The sequence below is a fragment of the Centroberyx affinis genome, unplaced genomic scaffold (assembly GCF_046629955.1).
Source record: "Centroberyx affinis isolate AG114_WGS23_722 - 3 ecotype Tasmania unplaced genomic scaffold, CSIRO-AGI_Caff_v1 ptg006213l_1, whole genome shotgun sequence".
Taxonomy (NCBI): domain Eukaryota; kingdom Metazoa; phylum Chordata; class Actinopteri; order Beryciformes; family Berycidae; genus Centroberyx; species Centroberyx affinis.
Window position 1 is genome coordinate 394,888 of NW_027283152.1, and position 19,355 is coordinate 414,242.

General features: G+C 42.1%; 1 protein-coding gene across 2 annotated transcripts in view; it reads right to left on the reverse strand.

The window, feature by feature from the left end:
• Positions 1-16,174, reverse strand: part of ahctf1 (AT hook containing transcription factor 1) — a 28,221-nt gene extending 12,047 nt beyond the window's left edge. For both annotated transcript variants that reach the window (XM_071512288.1, XM_071512287.1), the window contains exons 1-29: positions 16,054-16,174; positions 15,131-15,281; positions 14,735-14,837; positions 13,844-14,024; positions 12,814-13,021; positions 12,267-12,383; positions 11,965-12,049; positions 11,507-11,657; positions 11,013-11,145; positions 10,516-10,697; positions 10,131-10,192; positions 9,670-9,798; positions 8,702-8,792; positions 8,349-8,438; positions 7,625-7,765; positions 7,291-7,395; positions 7,012-7,108; positions 6,457-6,580; positions 6,281-6,337; positions 5,867-6,013; positions 5,180-5,370; positions 4,695-4,839; positions 4,232-4,363; positions 3,773-3,920; positions 2,894-3,044; positions 2,544-2,651; positions 2,071-2,215; positions 1,681-1,899; positions 562-1,270 (exon numbers count right to left, since the gene is read on the reverse strand). In XM_071512288.1, the coding sequence (XP_071368389.1) occupies positions 562-1,270; positions 1,681-1,899; positions 2,071-2,215; positions 2,544-2,651; positions 2,894-3,044; positions 3,773-3,920; positions 4,232-4,363; positions 4,695-4,839; positions 5,180-5,370; positions 5,867-6,013; positions 6,281-6,337; positions 6,457-6,580; positions 7,012-7,108; positions 7,291-7,395; positions 7,625-7,765; positions 8,349-8,438; positions 8,702-8,792; positions 9,670-9,798; positions 10,131-10,192; positions 10,516-10,697; positions 11,013-11,145; positions 11,507-11,657; positions 11,965-12,049; positions 12,267-12,383; positions 12,814-13,021; positions 13,844-14,024; positions 14,735-14,837; positions 15,131-15,281; positions 16,054-16,174 (4,423 nt within the window). The remainder of the gene's footprint in view (positions 1-561; positions 1,271-1,680; positions 1,900-2,070; positions 2,216-2,543; positions 2,652-2,893; positions 3,045-3,772; positions 3,921-4,231; positions 4,364-4,694; positions 4,840-5,179; positions 5,371-5,866; positions 6,014-6,280; positions 6,338-6,456; positions 6,581-7,011; positions 7,109-7,290; positions 7,396-7,624; positions 7,766-8,348; positions 8,439-8,701; positions 8,793-9,669; positions 9,799-10,130; positions 10,193-10,515; positions 10,698-11,012; positions 11,146-11,506; positions 11,658-11,964; positions 12,050-12,266; positions 12,384-12,813; positions 13,022-13,843; positions 14,025-14,734; positions 14,838-15,130; positions 15,282-16,053) is intronic.
• Positions 16,175-19,355: the final 3,181 nt, after the last annotated feature.

Genomic DNA, 19,355 nt, shown 5'->3' on the forward strand with positions numbered 1-19,355 from the left:
TGAAGGCAGAAAGTAGTATTTAGAACGTGCAAAGCTATTTTTACTATGTCAGTGTATTGATTACATTGCTGACAAGGTCATGAGTACTTGAGGCTATCGCTGGCTGAGTGGAACTGTTTGAATATTGCTTTTCTGTGGTTGCGTTTCATTATGTTGGAGTCCCTTAAGTGTAATCTAAGCAACCACGTCTTCAACTAGCTGGGCGCTTCTCTTTGGGCAGTGGAACAGACTTTCCGAATCACAGAGTGTACAGCAGAGGCATTTTGTCAATAGCCTTGCACATAACTATGTACCTCATACTGTCACTTTATCAATTACAAATGAAGCAGAAACAGCTGATGATTGGCTTACAGAAGATCGGCACAAAAATTGGTATTTCCAATTACCTATTTATTTCTCTGAGAATTTAAGTATCACAGGATGGTAAATGTCTTAACATGTTTCATCACTCTGTGGTATTGATGTGATATGGTCAGCATCTAAAGCACAAAGCTTTCATACTCTGCCCTAATAGTGGGTCACACAGAAACCAATGACAACAGCTCCCCCCAATTTAATTACCTTCATTGTGACTAGATTCCTCTAGTTCTCCCAGGTCAAGGGTCAGTCCATCCTCCTGTTTGCTACTTGACTCAACATCCCCTTCATCCTCCTTTTCAGACCCAACCCTCTCATCCTCCTCCTGTTTAGCCTCTTGCTCAAGACCAATCTCCATTTCTTCTTCAGATGTTTTCTCTTCCTCTACCTCCTGTCCTTCACTCTGTCTATCCTCTGATGTCAGGAGAGGGCTCTGCTCATTGGCTGTCAGGGACTGTTGCTCTGGTTCGTCCTGTTCAGCTGGAGCTTTAATGTTCACTACCACTACCTCGTCATCCTCCTCATTGGTTGGATGCACCTCCTCCCTTTCCAGTTCTTCTGAGAGAGGTGCATCATAGAACTCCAGGGTGGTGTCCGTTGACTGGACGGAGGCCTGGCTAGTTTCTAAGCCCAAGCTAAGTCGTGCTGGCATCGAAACCGGCAATGACAACCCTGATGATCTGGTTTCTGCAGGGACATCATGGATAGAGGACGACTCGCTCTCAGAGCCTCTCGGCTGTGGTGAGGGAATGCCACCTTCTGGAGGCATGAACTTTACATGAGGTTGTTCCTCCAGCTCCTCCTCATCTACATTTTCCTCTTCCTCAGGAGGCTGTGAGGTCCAGGTCTGACGAGCAGCCTTGGACAGCGGGGAGCCTCTGGTCAGCAAACTGATCTCACTGTCTGCTGCCATCTAAAGAGAAAAAACATTCAGAGAAGATGGGAAGACACATTTCAGTCTCCAGGGGAAATAAAACAGCAGAGATGGACAAAGCTATCAGTGAGAACAGACTGATCACATATATTTATTTGGACAAACAACTAGGATATTGAATCAAATAGGTTTTTTTGTTTTGTTTAAGGTTGTTTCTACTCTAAGATCAATTAGAATGCCAACAATGGCCAAATGCCTTGCCATCAGTGTCCTGATTTTTAAATGTAGTCCAATTATTTTGAACTTATGAGGCAAACATTTAGCAAAACAACTTACAAAATAATGACTACCCAGCAAGAGGTAAATGTAATGATATACACCATACACTGACAGAGCAAGGAGGGTGGTGTTGATGGCATAATAGTGCACCAACTAGTGCAGGGTCTTACCCCGTTGCTCCATCGTATACTGCCCTTCTCTGGTTCAGGTGATTCTGCCTCTTCGATGAAGGTGATGCGGCTCTCTTTACTGCGGAGTGGGGGGGTGATGGAGCGTCCTGGGGAAGCAGAGGGGGTGGCGACGGGCGTGGGCCTCAGGCTGCTGCGCAGGATGGACTGGGGAGTGAAGGCTGAGAACACAGGGCCAGAGGCAGCCAAGGCCCGAGCTCGCTGGGAGGAAAAGCAAAAACATACGCAGTACAGGTTACAAAATGCCTTAAGACTAACCAGCCATGTACATAAGAAACACATATATGGAAACACTTACAAATAGCACATGCTGACGGACAAAACACACACAAAACAAATGACTCCATAAAAACACTACATTTGTCTACTCACCTTGACCACTTGTGGCGTTTGCAGCAGACTGAGTTCAGGAGCCTTGCTGATGCTCTTGGGAGGAGCCCAGGAGCTGGGAGGTCTGGGGGGGCTGAGGAGTGACCGGGGGGTCTGACAGGAGGGGTGGACCACCAAGTCCAACAGCCTGGGCCACAGGAGGAGAAGGGAGGAATGCAATGCAACCACGATAAGACAATTGACTTGACTCATTAAAACTTCACACAAGCATTCTGTCAGTCCTCATAGTAAGCTTTCTGGAGCAACTCTAAATTGTACATCTTAATGACATCAATGATCAGTGTTGGTGATGTCTAGCTTTGGGAGACAATTTTCCATGTTCAGAAATATTAAACTGTCCAACGGCCAGAGGAAGAGCAGGTTCTTAAATTGATTTGTATTTCCCTTTACGTTCAAAGGTATGTGTATGGTATGCGTCACTCAGGCTAATATAGAGCTCTTATGTGTGCGAGTACCTTGACTTTCGTTTGGCGGTCATGGTGATGGGGGTTCCCAGGAAGGGATCAGGCAGGGCTAGGGATGAGGGCTTGGGGCTGGGGCTTCGGATATCTGCTGCCCTGGGACTGGTAGGAACGGGTTGAAAAAGGTTAGAATAGGAAAGAACATAGGGCAGGCAGAGAAAGAATATAGAACAGAATAGTATACAATACAACAGGACAGAAAGGGTTCAGGGTGCCTGCACTTGTAGGGTTGACAAGAGCAAACAGGTTAGCACATTTTTCTTCGGTGCCTCCGGAATGACACCAAATAAATCATACATGCAATAATTACATGTCAGAGAGCCATTCTGGTGTTGTGTGCTCACCTCTTGACTGGGGAGGGCTGTGGTGTGGTTCCCTTGCCCAACCACACCTCCTCTATCTTGGTCAGGACATTGTTGATGAAGCCCGCCCGTGACATCACCTTCTCACTGGTAGAGCGCTTGGCGATGGTCGACAGTGGCTGGGGCCGAGACACTGGACCACAGGGTGTGGAAAGATGTTTTTAATCATTTTTTTATGCTGCTGTTTAGATTAAATATGATGACAACTTTTACTTAATTAGAATTTATTTTTCTAATTCCCATGGATAACTGGCCAAACAGACAACATGATGTCATGTTGAGATATTTCCAGTATAGCTACAATGGAATTTAATTGGAGAAAGATTTCCAACTGGAAGAGGAAGAACAATTAATAACCACTGGTTTTATGTATTTGAGAAAATAATAATTTCTTGTGTATGAAAACACACATTCAAATTTCAATAGCCTGTTTCCCCATTTGAACTGGGGGGTGCATTAGGAAACATTTTCCTCAAACATTGCAAAAATGTGGTTGTAAATTGTTCTTCCTCTTCCAGTAAATCAGAAATATATTCATTAATGTGCTTCTACTTGTTTGCTTTACAGGTTACTGGAGATGGAAAAGCAAATATCCAATATAAAGCTAACTTTACTCTGGTCACGTACAACCCACAGCTAAATGGAACAAGTTCACACCTCTTTGGGGAATGTAGGAAATCGCTAACTGAAGCAGAAGTAGATGAGGCAGGTACACGAAAGAGGTAAATCACAACACTTCATCACAAAATAACTCCGAGAAAGCACTGAACATCACAGATTGATATATGTCCGAGGGTAGAATTTACGTTTAATATCCTCCCATTTCCATCCCTCCCTCCTTACTTCAGCACCACTGCCTACCTTCTCTGTGGATGGTGGAGGGGTGCTGGTAAGGCTTGGCTCTCTCCATAGCCAGTTTCCTCTGGACTCTGGGTAAAACCTTGCCATACTGGTCCAATATAGAGTTCCTGGTGTTAAACCGCTCCTTTAGCTTTGGGTCCCGCTCATTCTGGAGAGGAAGGAGGAAGAGAATTTCATAATACATCATATGTGAAAAGTCCTGGTGATTATCTTCAGAGCTACATTTATATTTGGGAAGGAAGGCAGTGGGGATGAGAATAGGTTTATGAACTCAGAGAAATATGTGCATTAAAAATGAAAATGTTCTGCCAATGTGGCATACTGAAATACCACTTTGAGTGAGCTTGTGTGTAAGAGAGAGGGAGAGTATCAGTGTTCACGTGTCTTACAATACCTAATGGCTTACAACAAATTGTGGTGTGTCTGCCTAATGTGAACTGTGTACTGTGTTACGCATACCACCAGGTTCATTTTGAGGCTGTGGTTGAGCTGTAGGGCAGGTATGTAGTTGGCCTGCTGCAGGTAGTGAACCATCAACAGCTCTCTGTTCTGGAGACCCCCAGTTCCCTGAAGAAACTTCTCCAAAGATTCCTGAAAACACAAATCCATGGACAGGTAGTTTTTAAACACAGAATCCCTCATCCAGAAAGACTTACAATGATTGACCAACAAGCAGCAGAATAAATTATATCTATCAGCATTATCACAAGTCATGGTTTCCCCCATATTCAAATATTTAGGTGGACTATCAGGTTTCTTTCATTGTTTGAAGGTATACTGATACAGGTAAAGTTCCTGACTATTAAGATCTACTCTACAGTGTAGTACAGTCACATGATGTTTTGTTATTACCTGTACTTGTCTGATTAAATGTAATGTTTCTGACACTCACAAAAATGATGGTTAATTTCCCCTGTCCTACCTGTTCGGTGAGGCCGAGGGGCAGCTTAAGCAGCTCCTTGACGAGGCCCAGCTCCTGGCAGCTCTCATACAGGAAGCCCAGCAGCTCCTCCATGTTGAGGCGACTGGAGTGCTGCCGAAGTAAGGACCACGCCTCTACGAGACACCTGGAAGAAAGGCAACATTGGTTGACTGACTACTATGAAGTTGGTTAAGCCATGATTTGTGGAAGTAAACATGGCATGTGATAACCATCATGCTTGTTCCAAAAAAAGAGCTCTGGTCCCCATGCAAATTCCACGGTCGCCGAACTTCCTCATTGTTGTCAACCTTGACTGATCATACATTCACATTTTATGTGCTTTGTACTTGCTGTATGTTGTTGTCTGTGTAGGGACACTAGCAAACAGTCACATAACATTCATCAGTCACTAGAACTGAAAGTACAATAGTTATAAAGAAGTAGAAGGGACAACACGCGCACAACAGTGCTCTCTTCGTCCCTACCTGTTGTGTAGCAGTACAGAGAGGCAGAGTTTGGCCTGGGAGGTGGAGGAGAGCGGGGGCTTTGTGATGTGGAAGTAACGAAGTGCCACCGAGTGCTGGCCCTGGCACATCAGCGCCTGCAGGACACGCTCATGCTGCCACGCAAACTGGCACTGAGAGGTAGCCGGGTGCAGGAGCAGCTCTAGTGAACTCTGATCAGGGCGAAGGAGAAACAAAACTGTTAGTAAGTTGGTAAGAAGCAAGGCTCTACAGCAGGTGATATCCAAACAAACAAAGAGGCAGAGGAAGCCGTTGTGGAATGCAGAACAGCTGTATTTAAAAGTAGAAACAATATGTATATGGTAAATTTAATATACAGATGCAGATATTCCATTTACTTTTAAATACTTTACAGAAATCAAGCTGTTCTGAATTATACTGGCTCCCTCCATATCTACTTATTTGAATCTAATAGGAAAAATGAAGAAAAGTCAGGGGCAGGGGTCTATGGTTACTGTATAGATACCTTTATGGTGTGTTTGTGTACTTAGGTCTAATCATAGGTGGGGGTCAAAAGTTACAATATGAAAACTTAATTTATCTTCTTGATTAGAAATGAGGAGAAAATACCAGGGTTGGAGGTCAGAAGTTATAGTATGAATATTCTAGTAATGGGTGGGTTGTAAAAGTGTGAAACGGAGTGCGTACCTGGTGGTCATGATGGTCCAGGAGCCACAGGCCCTGTACCAGTTTGACAAGTCCAATAGGGATGGCGAAGGCCGTGGGGAAAGACTCCACTGATGCTCCTCCCTTATTGGGGAAGGAGTACATGACGTCCAGCAACAGGTAGATCACCTGGGGACAGCAGGTCAAGGCTCATACACACAGTAGGCTCAGTTTAGCGTCTCTGGCAGGATCGAACTTTTCAGGTCATCACACTCAAAACTGATGAATACACTTGATAGTGAAATGTTTGATCTAATTTTGTTTTCTCTGGTTGTGTAGGTTCAAGTATATTTCCTAACACTATCTAACAAAAACTGTTTAAACCTGGCTCACAGTGGTGCATGTATAAATGGCATCAAAGCACACATTAAATGGGTGTTATTACTTCAAGGATACAATTGCATGTTTGGCAGCTTCATCAATACTCTCCAGTAGATAAATGTCCAGCAAGGCCTGTGGATCAAAGATAGATTATATTATTCAAACGGATTCTTTACAACCTTGTAAGAACAGATGCATAAATACTCAGTTTGAATAAATGAAATTAGAAAGAAAATAAGTAAAATGCTTACATGTAACGTAGGGGGTGGGTACTGCCCTGTCCCGCCTTCATCTCTTTTCCACAGGTTGACCAAGCGCTCACCACACTGGCCAACCAAGCCGTCAATCATCAGGCAGTCTGCGCACCATTTACCCCTGAGGAGCAAACAGGAGAGTGTCAGCTTGTTAGATCAACTTAATGTAATTTAAATTGTAAACAACGTCCATCAAATTCAAAGATGTGCTTGACAAACTGCTAATGACTGTGGTCCTTGGAGGTCACAAACCTTTCCAGTTCTAATTTAAAGTGGACAAAACTCTCAGTAGTACAGTGTATATGCAAAAAAAAAAAAGGTGAGCATCAAGGTGCAGAATGTAAACTTAAGTTTGAGACCCTTGTTACAACTTGAAACATCCTCAATGTTGTTTCAGCAACTTTGTAACAGTCAATTACAAAAAATTACGTAATAATTAAGTTTTCTGATCTGTCTCTTCAGTAAAACGAAAAATAGAATTTGACAGCACAGTGGTACAGCGCAAATGTTTCCAAGTAATGAAAAAAATGATTTAAAGGAAATGCTACTCACTTAGCCAGCCTGGTGAGCTCCTCTCTGCGGATGGTGTAGTAGTTGCTGATGACTGAGTGGCTGTAGAAAGGCCTGGAGATCTGGAGAGCGTCCTCGTCTGGTGGACAAGGCAATTACAACCCACAGAGAGATTTAAAACAGTTATGTTATCCATAATATAATGGCATCTTATGTAGTACACTAATTTGAATAAACACACAAATAATACACTGTAATGCTTTGGAGTATTAATGTACCACTCCTCCACGCCAATAGTCATTTTAAAATGTACAGCTTTACCTGATCCCTCAGGCAGCAGGCCGGTACGACAGAACCAGAGGACCACCTGAGTGTACTGGGAAATCAGACTGGAAACCATGTTCTTGTTTATCAGCCCCACCAGACCTACACAACACAAAACATGTCCACATCCTGTCAGTAACTAAATGGTTCACAACAACACAACGGCAACTTCTCAGTAGCTAGATATCACAGATTGTTTTATTGACAGAACACAACACAATGCAAGGATGTCATCCAGACATCAAAAATAAGGATATGAATCAAACACTGGCGACAGTGTTTGATCTTAGTTTAGTACAGTTTGTGTGTGTATAATTGTGTATGTGTATACCTTTCTGGGTGAGTTCCTGGGCCTCACTGAGAAGACAATGGAAGATGGTGCTGAGGTTACCCAGCAGTCTCTGGCTCTGTTGGAGCAGTTGCATGGTCTGGGGGTCTGTGAAGTTGGAGGAGCTGTCGAACAGCGGTGCACCTGGGGAACAAACACACACACCAAACATGCATACATTAAAATAATAATACAGACAAGAGCATAGAAATTAGCCATTACTTGCAGGTAATTTACATTCTTTAGACATGAACAGTTTAAAAGATGATGACAATGGGAGAAGATGAGAATTTGCTATTCTTGGCAGAGTTACCTAAACATCACTCATCACCGTGCAATGAAGCTTAGTTATCTTTGGCCAGAAGATTGACCTTACTTTAGAAAAAGGCTTTTTGCTTTTCCTTTTGATAAGAGTGATGCAACCACATGATATAGTCAACTAAGAATCACTTAGTAGCCTACAAAGGAATAAAGTGCTAGGGTTGAGGTTGGAGCATACAGAAGCCTAATTCTTGAAAACGGATGCACTCTATGAACACTTGATTGGATCAAGTCCCAAATTAAGATCAATGTTAAGACTCAAAAGAACCTGATTTTTAGAGTCCTTTTACACAGTAAAATGAATTTATAAGATTCTACAAGACTTGTCCCGACTCCTGACGTGTCCAATAGGATGTTATCAATAACTTCTTAATAACTTTTGATAAATAAATCATTATGAACATACAGATGCCATCTAGCTCCTCCTTGGTGTGGACTACTTTGTTCCAAGCCCACTCCAGGATGTAGCGCAGGTTCAGTGCTGAGCCTGGTTGCTCTACAGAAGAGACAAAAAAAAAAAAGAGTTAGAGTTGTCTATGGGAATGGGGACTGTATTGTGTGTGGTGAAAACAGTGAAGATTTACAGCCAATAACATTAAGTTTTATTACCATGGATGCTGTGTGCATGTGTGAGAGCGTGAGCAATACAGAGTGCGACACTGACTGAATGACTTCACCAGATACAGGCTGGCCTGTGTGTGGGTGGGTGAGACAGGGTGAGTCATTTTAGAGACAGTTTTTGAGAGCATGACTCCTCACCCTCTGCAGTCCACTGTTTGATACAGCCAGTGATCAGTCCCAAGGAGCTGGTCTCCACCGCTGTGGACAAGATGGCATCCAGCTGCTCCTCCTGAAAGTCAACATCAAGTCACAGGCATAAATGAATATCAACTCCTGGGGGGATATATTTAATTGAGAATTGCAGAGGGTGAATAAAAAGTTGCACATTTAAAATAAATTACAGAAACAAAGATAACTGCAAGTGAGAGCAAAAGTGATTGGTAAAGTGCAAGGGTGATTTGGCAGGGTTGATCAGTGCTACAATTTTAGTAGTATATGCTATCCAAAGGAAACTGCAATTCAAAAGCTTGTCATTTAAAGTAGGGCTTTGAATTATTGTGACATAACCTGATTTCTTGTTCCAAGGACAAATGTTACCCTAGGGCACCATTTGGCTGCTAGTAACATTAGGGCTGCAGATATCGATTTATTTATTTTTTCATTTCTTTTTAATCCCACATTGAATAGTCAAATAATCCATAATCAAACACACACTTATCCCATTTCAGTGACAAAAATGATTGAAAACTCAAAATGTCACATTTTGACCAACGTACAAAAGTTCCACACAGTGTAATCAAGTAAATATCATAGCCCAATAAAACAAAAGTATAAGCTTTTCAAAATGTAAAAAATAAATAGATCAAATAGGCATTTATTTTGAATGAATTTAACTGTAGTCACTAAACCCACTACACTAATATGCCACGTTGTGTTGTGTGCCACATTGTGGGTCTGTGGGTGTGTGGCTGTGTACCTGAGAGATCCTGGAGAGCTGGGTGTCAGCCAAGCATAAAGACTGTGTGTGGTTACCAGTGTAGGTGTGTGTGTTTGTGTGTGTGTGTGTATGTGCACCTGAGAGAGGCTGGGGGGCTGGGTGTCGGCCAAACATAAAGACTGTGTGTGGTTACCAGTTTATGTGTGTGTGTGTGTGTGTGTGTGTGTACCTGAGAGAGGCTGGAGGGCTGGGTGTCTGCCAGGCGAGATGAGAGCAGGCCGGACATGAGGCAGCGAGAGTAGCTGGTGGAGATGATGTCACTGGAACAGGGAGCAGCTTTCTTCAAGAAGCTCAGGGTCTGTTTAAAAAAAAAAATAGGACCAAAGTTCCCATTCAAATCAACTTTGAATATTCAAATCCAATTTGAATAGTAAAAACAGCCTTAGGTATAAACACAAGCTACTTCATGGTCATTTAAGAGACAAATGCAAGCAAAAAGCATTATATAAACACAGAAACCTAATGTAAAGCAAAAATTCTAACTGCCATTTTTGTGGTTATGTACGTTCATATGTTCAAATTTTATTCAGGCAGCGAGAAAAAAAAACACTTGAATGCACTGCCTAAGAATTTCATGGTCAGCTAAAAGCCTGTATGAAAGGAGAATGAGACCGAACATGAAAAACTCACCTCCTTCTGATACCCAGAGCAGGTTAAGTGCACAATTCCAGAGTTGAGCAAACAGGTAGCATCTGTAACATGAAGGAAAAAAATAACATGACCATATAGCCTTTGTTTATCAGTCTATTAACCTTGTTAGTACACTTCAATTGCAGTCAATGCAAAGCATGTGCGTGCAAGTAAATGCAACACAGACAGTGCAATACAGACAACTAGACAGCAATACACAGAGAGAACTAGAAAAAATATGTAGATTGCACTGTATGTTTGTACGTTTATGTGTGACATGCATGCATCTGAATATACCTGATGAACAAAGCACTAGAGAAAATGAGGAATGGTGTGCCTGTGTGTATTTGGGTATATACACACACACTCACATCTCTACACCTACCAAAGTTGTATGTGGTGGGGTTGAAGAACTGTTCTGGCGGGGGGCAGGTGAAGGGAAGGCCCCTGCTGAGGCTGCGGTCATGCACCACCACATCCAGCAGGGGGCGTGGAGACACCATCTCTACCACTGGGTCCAGAGACCACACTGCCAGGTAGGGACAACTACGCAGAGACTCCCCCGTTCTGACACGCACACACAAACAAGAGCGTAAGTATACACAGAGATATGGAAAAACAGTGTCACAATAAATCAAGTGCACTTTATCAACTTCAATACCACATTTTTCCTGCCAATACCAATTCCAAATACTTCGCTTTAAGTATTGGCCAATACATAAACCAATACGGTTATGTTCAGTAAAAACCAGCCTTTAAAAATGTTAATTATGATGTGATGATTACAATGTGGGAAATCCATTACAAATGTATGGGTGGGTGTCCAAAAAAATTAAATCCTAAGAAAACAATTGAGTGGTTATACATAAGGCTCCACTGTACCTTAAGGAGTCTGGCATTTGTGCATGGTACCAACGGTTGATGTCAAAAACCCCAATGTAGGTGGAGGGGGTTCCCTGACCGTAGGCCTTCACCTGCCAGCTGAAGATAGACACACTGGTATCTGGAGATGCAACTGAGGATGCAAGGGGGGAGAGAGGAGGAGAGAGACAAAGGGAAGGGGGTGGGGAAGAAGATGCAGAGAAAGGGAAGAGAAAGATTAGGGCTATTGTCCATAATACTGTCATGTTGTAGAAAAGAGGATTCCCACAAACCCCAGACTGGTGAGCATGAGTTCTTTCTATCTGAACAAACAATGGGCCAAGTGTTTAAAGATTCCAATCCTCTAGTTTGACAAAACTTGCTGTGTCACAGCGCAGAGCGTCTAAATATCAACACTGTTTTCTTGCCAGTTTGGTACTGCTAGACGCCTACATGAATTACCTCCCACACACACCATCATCTCCCAAAGGCAGACTCAGGGTAAGCTGGCTCACCTTCGTTCATGCTGTCGTCCCTGTCAGGATGGGGTCGGAACTTCTCGATGGTCTGGCAGCTCAGCAGGCGGGTGTTGGTGGCCTGGGCCCTGAGGGGGAAGGCTGCTCCACTCACCTCCTGACTGTAGCGCTCCTCACAGTACTCCAGACCCTGAGGGACAGAAAGAGAAAGAGGGAGGAGATAGAGGGAGGAAGCAAAGGAAAGAAAAGAAGGATTGGAGATAGGAATAAAGAAAAAGACAAGGCAAGTTCCCATCAAATTCAAATCTGATTAAAATAACTGTGAAACAGCTCAGTAATTCAGGAACAAAAGCCCACAGACTGTGTCCTTAATATTCAAAAGCATGTGTGACTGATGTGCGGAAAGACACATAATTTACAAATGATACAAAATAGCCAATCCCGTGCCAGACTGAAAGTTTGGATGAACAACTTTCTGCTGTTAAAAACCTACAGACCTCGTAGAGGATCTTTCCAGAAGCCAGACACTTCCTTTCGCTGAAGGCCAGCTGTAGAAGGTGGAGGCTGACCACATCGCCCTCGCTGGAAGAAAGGAGGAAAAGAAGAGAAAGAAGCATTTTAGAAAAACTAATTTCATAGTCGTTCTCATTTTCACAACAGATTTTTGAATGTTGTCTGAACTGACAACTTACCTCCTTAATTCAAGGATTTTTTTGTGAAATTATACAGAATTTTCTACACTTGGTTATATTTAACAAGGGGACAGGGTAAAATTAAGTAAACAACATTTGAAACTTACAGGTCCTGAGCAGACTGGACAGCCCAGAGGTAGCAACAGTTCCTGGGGTCGTTTTCTGGCTCCTGGAAGGTGAAGGCATACACAGGCACCCTGCCACCCTCCAACTGGGAGTGGTACCTATACACAAACACACACACACAGAGGGAGAACAAGAAAACACATGACAGTCATAAAAGGGGCAAAACAAAAAAGGGCAACATTGCTAGAGATCTTCCAGCCTCTCTCTCATTTCTAAATGGTAGGAAAACAGGGATGTACAATTACGGCTAAAATGATAATCCTAATCACAATTAGGTTTGGGGATATCAAAATGGACCTATTTATGATATTCCTTCAATAACGATACTGAATATTATAGTTGTATATCTGTTGAAAGGAAGCCAATAGACAGTTGCACTAAATGTGATTTCCTTCCTTTATGCCAAAACTTTCATCTTAACACAATTAATTAATACTATTGATTCACACCCACACATCCCATCCCCTTTCCGGTACATCATTCCTAATCTAACAAAATGTGGAAACAAAAAGAAAAACAAAGACTCACTCCTTCTTTAGCGACTTCATGTTCCACAGCTGCAAGTATCCATCAGAGAAGCCCACTGCCAGCTGGTTGGTCCTGGGGATGTACTGCAGAGCGGTGGCCCCGACTCCACTGGGCCCGTTCAGCTGGAGACACAGGTGTCTGCCCTGCCTGCTACTCACCTCTCTAAGCCTGGGGATCTCTGCTGGAGATTTGGTCACCACCTCCAGGTCTGGGAGAGGAAAAGATCAAGAGAGGTAGAATTAGAGAGAGAAAGAAAAGAGTATGGCAGGCAAAACAGAGTGGAAGATGAGCACACTGCCTGCTCTACCACTCATTCAGCCTTAGGGCTGCACGATATTGGAAAAAACTGACATTGCAATTTTTTTTTTCTTCGATATATATTGCGATATGAAAACATACAGGAATTTTCACCAAATGACTTGAATAGCTCTATCAAGCCTTGCCCCTTTAAGAAGGTGTCCTTGTGGGTAACCTGCGCGGGTGACGTAGTAGGAAGTGAGTGTGTTTTTAGCCGCAGCCAGATGAGTTGCAGGATGCTAAGTAAAGTTACCATAGTTAGCGGGAAAAGAGCATAGAACGTCACCGAGAGGCCGTGCATTATGTTCGCTGCTGTACCGAAATAAAGTGCCAGTTATCCACTGCAGAGTTGGTCCGGACTAAAGCTTGTTACCAGCTATGAGGCTAAGCTAAGGCTAAGCTAAAATAGGCTAGCACAACACCAGAGGCTTCCCAACTATGGTTCGGAGCCGCGAAAGCTGGAAAGGTAACATATGCTACTCTTATAACAAACCCTTACATCGGAGTAAATTGTGTTATATCAGACAGACTTCTCTTGTAGATTAGTCATGGAAAATGAGAACCGTTCGAGTTTTCCTTTTGTATCAAGCAGCAAAAAAAGTTGTAGCATGACGTGTTTGGGTTAATTTGCCTTACTTGACATCGCACGTCCTGCGATGTGACTACGCGATGTGCGCTTGCGCATATCCCATACATACATACACATATCCCACCACACACACACGCTCCTCACCTGAAGCCTCTAGTTCGCTCTGGCTGCAGGACAGGTCGTCCAGACAGAGGTCCACCAGCAGAACATGGCCGAGGTCTGTTACTATGGCAGCAATGCCAAAGAACCAGCGCAGGCTCTGGTGGAGGTGCTGGGTGGAAGTGCTTGCTCCACCATAACTCACCAAAGGCTCAATGGCTGTAATCTGTATGACACACAGGGTACAAGGGAAAATAAATAAAACACAAATAGACAAGCAATGCTCAGGTTTTGATTCCACGTTTCACATTTCGCTGTTGGGGTTAGGGCTGAATGATTTTGAAAAAATATCTAATTGCAATTATTTTGACTGATATTGCAATTGCGATATGATTTGCGATATTAGAGGGAATGATCATTTTTACATCATTATACTCATTTTCATTGAAAAACGTATTAAAATGATTATGGTGTGATTTTTGCGGGGATCTGTACCAAACAAAGATGTTTTCTTAAGTCTGTAGAATATGATGTGTAGGCCAGGACATCTCTGCAGCACAACAATATTTAATGTAAAATGGTATTTTGACACACATTTCGCCTTCAACAAATATTGCGCCTCCTGCGATTTGAAAATTGCAGTAGGCCATATTGCGATTTCGATAAAATTTCAATTAATTGTTCAGCCCTAGTTGGGGTTCAAATACTGTACCAATTCTGTATGATAGTGATATCGGCCACTTGTTTATATTTGAGAAAAAATGAAAAATTATATTTTCTTGATCAGTGGTGGTAGCTCTTTGACAACATTTGAATTCAAACTAGCACACTCTAACCTTTCTGATTATTTTCTCATTCTGGTATATCCCAACTTGCTGTGATAGCCCAACTCTGTAAGTGAATATCAGAGGAAACACTGATGCGTAGCCAACTCACCCTGCCTGGTATAACCACAGCTTTGACCACCCGCGAGAGGCCCAAGTCATAGAGACACAGCATGCTGCCCTCTGCTTCCTCCAAGCCCACCAGCAATCCCGACCTAGTAAAATTAAATAACATCTCTATTAGTGATAGTCAAGGACTTGCTGTTAGACATTTCCATGCCATTGTTATCAATTATATCTTAAGCACCTTTACAGTGGAAAAATGTCTAACACACATGAAATGTTCTGATAGCTCAGTCCATGAATGCTCATAACATGTATCTGCATAGGTTTGAATACCAGCTCATACTAAATTGTTGCACTTCCTCACAACCAGGACCAAGCAGACACAAATGGATAGATGGAGAGATAGCCATTCAAACAAATACACTGTGAAAGGAGCCCTGACCTCTTGAGCCAGCTGAAGTCCCGGGAAGCAAGGACACTGGGTGGGTGCTCTCCTCCGCCACTGAAGCAGTAGGCAGACAGCCGTTCCCCTGTCACTGCATGGACCACCTCCAACTGGGGCCCACAGGCCAGCCAGGCCAGCCCGCTGCGGCCTTCACACACACACACACACACAAGAGGAGGGAAGTTAGCAGGTAATGATCTAGGATGATTATCACTAAATTGAGTTACAATTATCCAAATTATATAACTCATAAACTGACATTCTTCCCAGGTTGAGCGTTGTGCTTGGTCCAACAAGAATTCTGGTCTCAGTGCTGGTTACATAGTTGCCCAACTTCTGCATTGTTTTCAAAGAGGCTTGTTTTTTTTACAGACTTTTATAATTTCAACAACTACAAAATGATCCAGAGTGAAGTTTTACTTGACTGTTGACGAGGGGCTTTGCTACCTGAATCCCTAACTTTACCCATCAGTTGGGAAACTGAATAGTATTCACTGAGAAACGGCAACAATTTAATCCTAGATCTGAAGCAGCAGCCCTATTAAATCACAGAAGTTAGGCAACCACTGAACCAGCACTGGGGCCAGAAATCTTTAGGCCGAGACCAATTAAACTGATGGTCAACAAATTCATCAGAATGTAATCAGAGTTTCTTTGAATTCCTTGGGTGCCCCAGTTGTTGTAACTGGTTTAAGAAAAATATGAAACCCAAGAATGAGTGAAGTTCCCAGAAGGTTTCTTACATCAGGCTTCAGAAACTATTCCAATAGCTTTATTTTGCCCATAAAGACTGTTGTGGCAACGTAGACTCTTCAACCCTCTCTTTCCTCATAGAAACCATCCCATTAGGAATTCTGCCCCTGATTCTCAGCAGAAGCAATTACTTCAGCCCCTGCAGTGATTAGTCAACATGGGCTTACCAACAGTGAACTTCCCATGTAGCACAGAGTCCAGGGTGATCTCATCCTCCCCCAGAGCATCTATGGTCACTCCGGGGAAAGGCAGCAGGCTGCTGGTGACCTGGGCGGTCAGATCACGCATCTTTCACTGTACACACAACACAAGAACATGTGTTAGAGAAGATTATAGCAAAAAAAGAGAGACAGAATTATATACAGTATATAGACAGTAAGCAAGTGTGGTTAGCCAGTTAAGGAAAAAGGAATAAGAAAATACACTATATAACAAAGTGGGTTAGGTGGTCCAGGACAGCAAGGTATATTGCCAATAACTGTTTTTTTTAACAGTGTTTAAGCATTGTATGGTGGATTTTTACTTTAAACGTGCAACATTGACATACACAGCAAAAATGATGTTTGTTTACTGACATTGTTCAGACATAAAAATATAGTGTAGCAGCATGCAACAGAGACTGAAGTAACTAATGTTCAAAGCACAAAGGAACATAACTCCATAAAATTGGGTTCCAGAGTGTAGCCATTTGATCACATTTTGCGACTGTTTCCAGTAGTGCCTCTCTGAAGTTTTGATTCAAGAGTTTCCCTAAGAAAACAAATATTATAGCAATGTTTTCTCTTTTCTAAAGCAATTGCGGTTGAAATTACATTCAAACATTATGCCTAAACAATCCCAGACACAATTACACACATTAAATGCATTTCTCTTTGACGCACAACAAACAGTCTAAGTGTTAGCTTAATGTACTTAACCTTTGAAGAAATGAGTGGTGAATAATGACAAAAAGCCAAGGTAATGTTGGAAGCGTCCAGCTAATGTTTGTAACACTCCATGCAGGGATCTTTCTAGCCAGTGGCAAGCAGAGAAAATACACTGACCAAACTAAAACACAACGGCAGCTACGCCATCAGCTTAGCTCTCTGAATGTGCATGATTATGATCTTTCACATGTCAAGTACAAGGTTTCCATTCCATTACTTTTATTATTGAGGAACGTCACTTGCTCCATGTACTTGTATCCCACACCTGAGTATTTTCTTTTGTATGTTCTAGTTGCCAGCTGAGGGAGGAATTTGTTGTATGTTCCAATTACCCAGCTGAAGACTGTACACTTCATAATCAAGTAAGCAAATTGAACAAAGAGAAAGAGAGATGGCAAATTCCTTTACTGACTTCTTTGTAGAAAAAGCTGACAAGCTATGGCAGAATGTGTATTGAAGAAGACACGCACCTAAAACCTGTATGCTCATTAAAGATTATACCCTAAACTTAATTTTGAATTTAATTGAGTTGACACCAATGATTCGAGAAGTTTATGATCCATTCATAATGATAAGTCTTCAGACACAAACTGACTTGATGGCAAATGACTAAGAATTGCTGCGAGTCATTCAGCAATTCCCATTTGTCGAATATGTAATGCTTGTCTAACCAATGTAATTTGCTCTGGAAAAGAGGGTAAAATTATGCCAATACATAAAGACACTTGATCTTCAATGGTCCTAATAGTCGACCTATAGCCATACTACCTGTACTGAGTAAGCTGATGGAAAAGATAGTGTTTACGCAAATTCAAACTTATTTTACTAAAAACAAATGATACCCAGCATGCTTAAAAGAGGAGGGCACTCTACATGTGCAGCACTGGTAAAAAAAAAAAATCAGATAACTTTGCTGGCGACCTCATTCTTTTTTGCTACAAAAGTCGAGGGCAGATGGCAATATATACTGAAAATATTGTCTTGATTCTCTTGAATCTTAGCCTAGAGAGGGAGAGGTAAGGCTAAGAAGAAGAAAAAAAAGATATTTGCTAGCAGTGTACATTCACATCTTGCTTGTAGATCCACATCTAGACTACATATTTAAATTGACGGTGAAGCAAATCTACTTTGTACATTTCTTTGCCTCTCATGATGTTAGCCATGTCAACTTTTGCAGATTTGGCCATCTCTGGTGTTTTATAGATGTTTTATAAAAATATGAAAATTAATGACACTGTAATTCCAACAGGCATAAAGACAGGCCAGTAGCATTACTAGTGAAGTAGCTGGATGCCCCACATGTATTTGTAGCAGGATAGCGTCTAAGGCAAACCAGTGTTTCCCATACAATGTTAATATTTGTGTGGCCCACCCAGGTAAATTAACAGCCCCAAGTAAATGTTTGTTGTGGACTCATTTGGGTGCCGTGATGCATGAAGCTCACGGTTCTCCCCAATGCAGTTTTCAAACAGCGCTCCTGGGATATCCTGGCCGCTCATTTGGTTAAGACACATACCATGTAACCATGGTGTCCTGAGTTCAAATCCGGCCTGGGACCTTGGTCGCATGTTATCCCGCTCTCTCTCTCTCTCCCCCAAAGTTTCCTGTCTCTCTCTACTGTCTTTCTAATAAATAAATTCATAGGTGCTCCTCCGAGTCATGGTGTTTCTGTGCCAACACAAAAACTGAATGGTACAGTTTAAGCCTTGATAATCAGATGGATATATAATAATCAGCTAGTATGTTACAATGCCATTAGCTTGTACTAGACTGAGAGACTTTAGTGCATGAAAAAACATTACTGGGTGTAACTGGGCTTGCTAAATGAAATGTCAATAAGTTGTAAATAAACCCCTCTCCCAAAGCCGCCGAAGTAAACTGAAAACCGGTGGGAAATACTGCAAACATTCTGAGAGAGGTTTGATAATATATATGTCTTGCTATGGATACCAATTTCTCCAAAATAAATTGGGAAGCCATTTTGAATTTGGATGTCTTTGAAACACACTAGCCTATGAGGTGAATACAAAGTGAAACCCCTTCTACTAAAGCTTCTCCAGGCTTTATCTGCTCTGCTGGGTCTTACTGTACAAAAGAGGTCTTTCAGCTCTGCTGCAACCCCAGTTGTCAGCAGTTTGGAGTTCGCTTCAACATGACAGCTGCAGCACGTCTGTCTGCAGTATGTCAGCTGGTTTTGGTACGGTGGAAGTCATCGTTGACAGCATAAAAAGGTACACAGAAAAATGTTCTAGGCGTCATATGGGATTATATAGGTTCAGTGTAAGGCTTCTTTCTTAGTTTCTATTTACATTCTTCCACTTAGCCATATCATCCAAAAACAATTTCCTTCCATTGTCATTCAGATAGAATTTAATCTGTAACGTTCATTTTTATATTTACTTATTACTTATTTACATCTTTTTAATATATACAGTCTTTATTCTAACTTACTAATAATAAATATGATGGTCAGAACTGCAATTGAATATGCGTTTACATATGTGTATATATATATATATATATATATATATATATATAGGCTA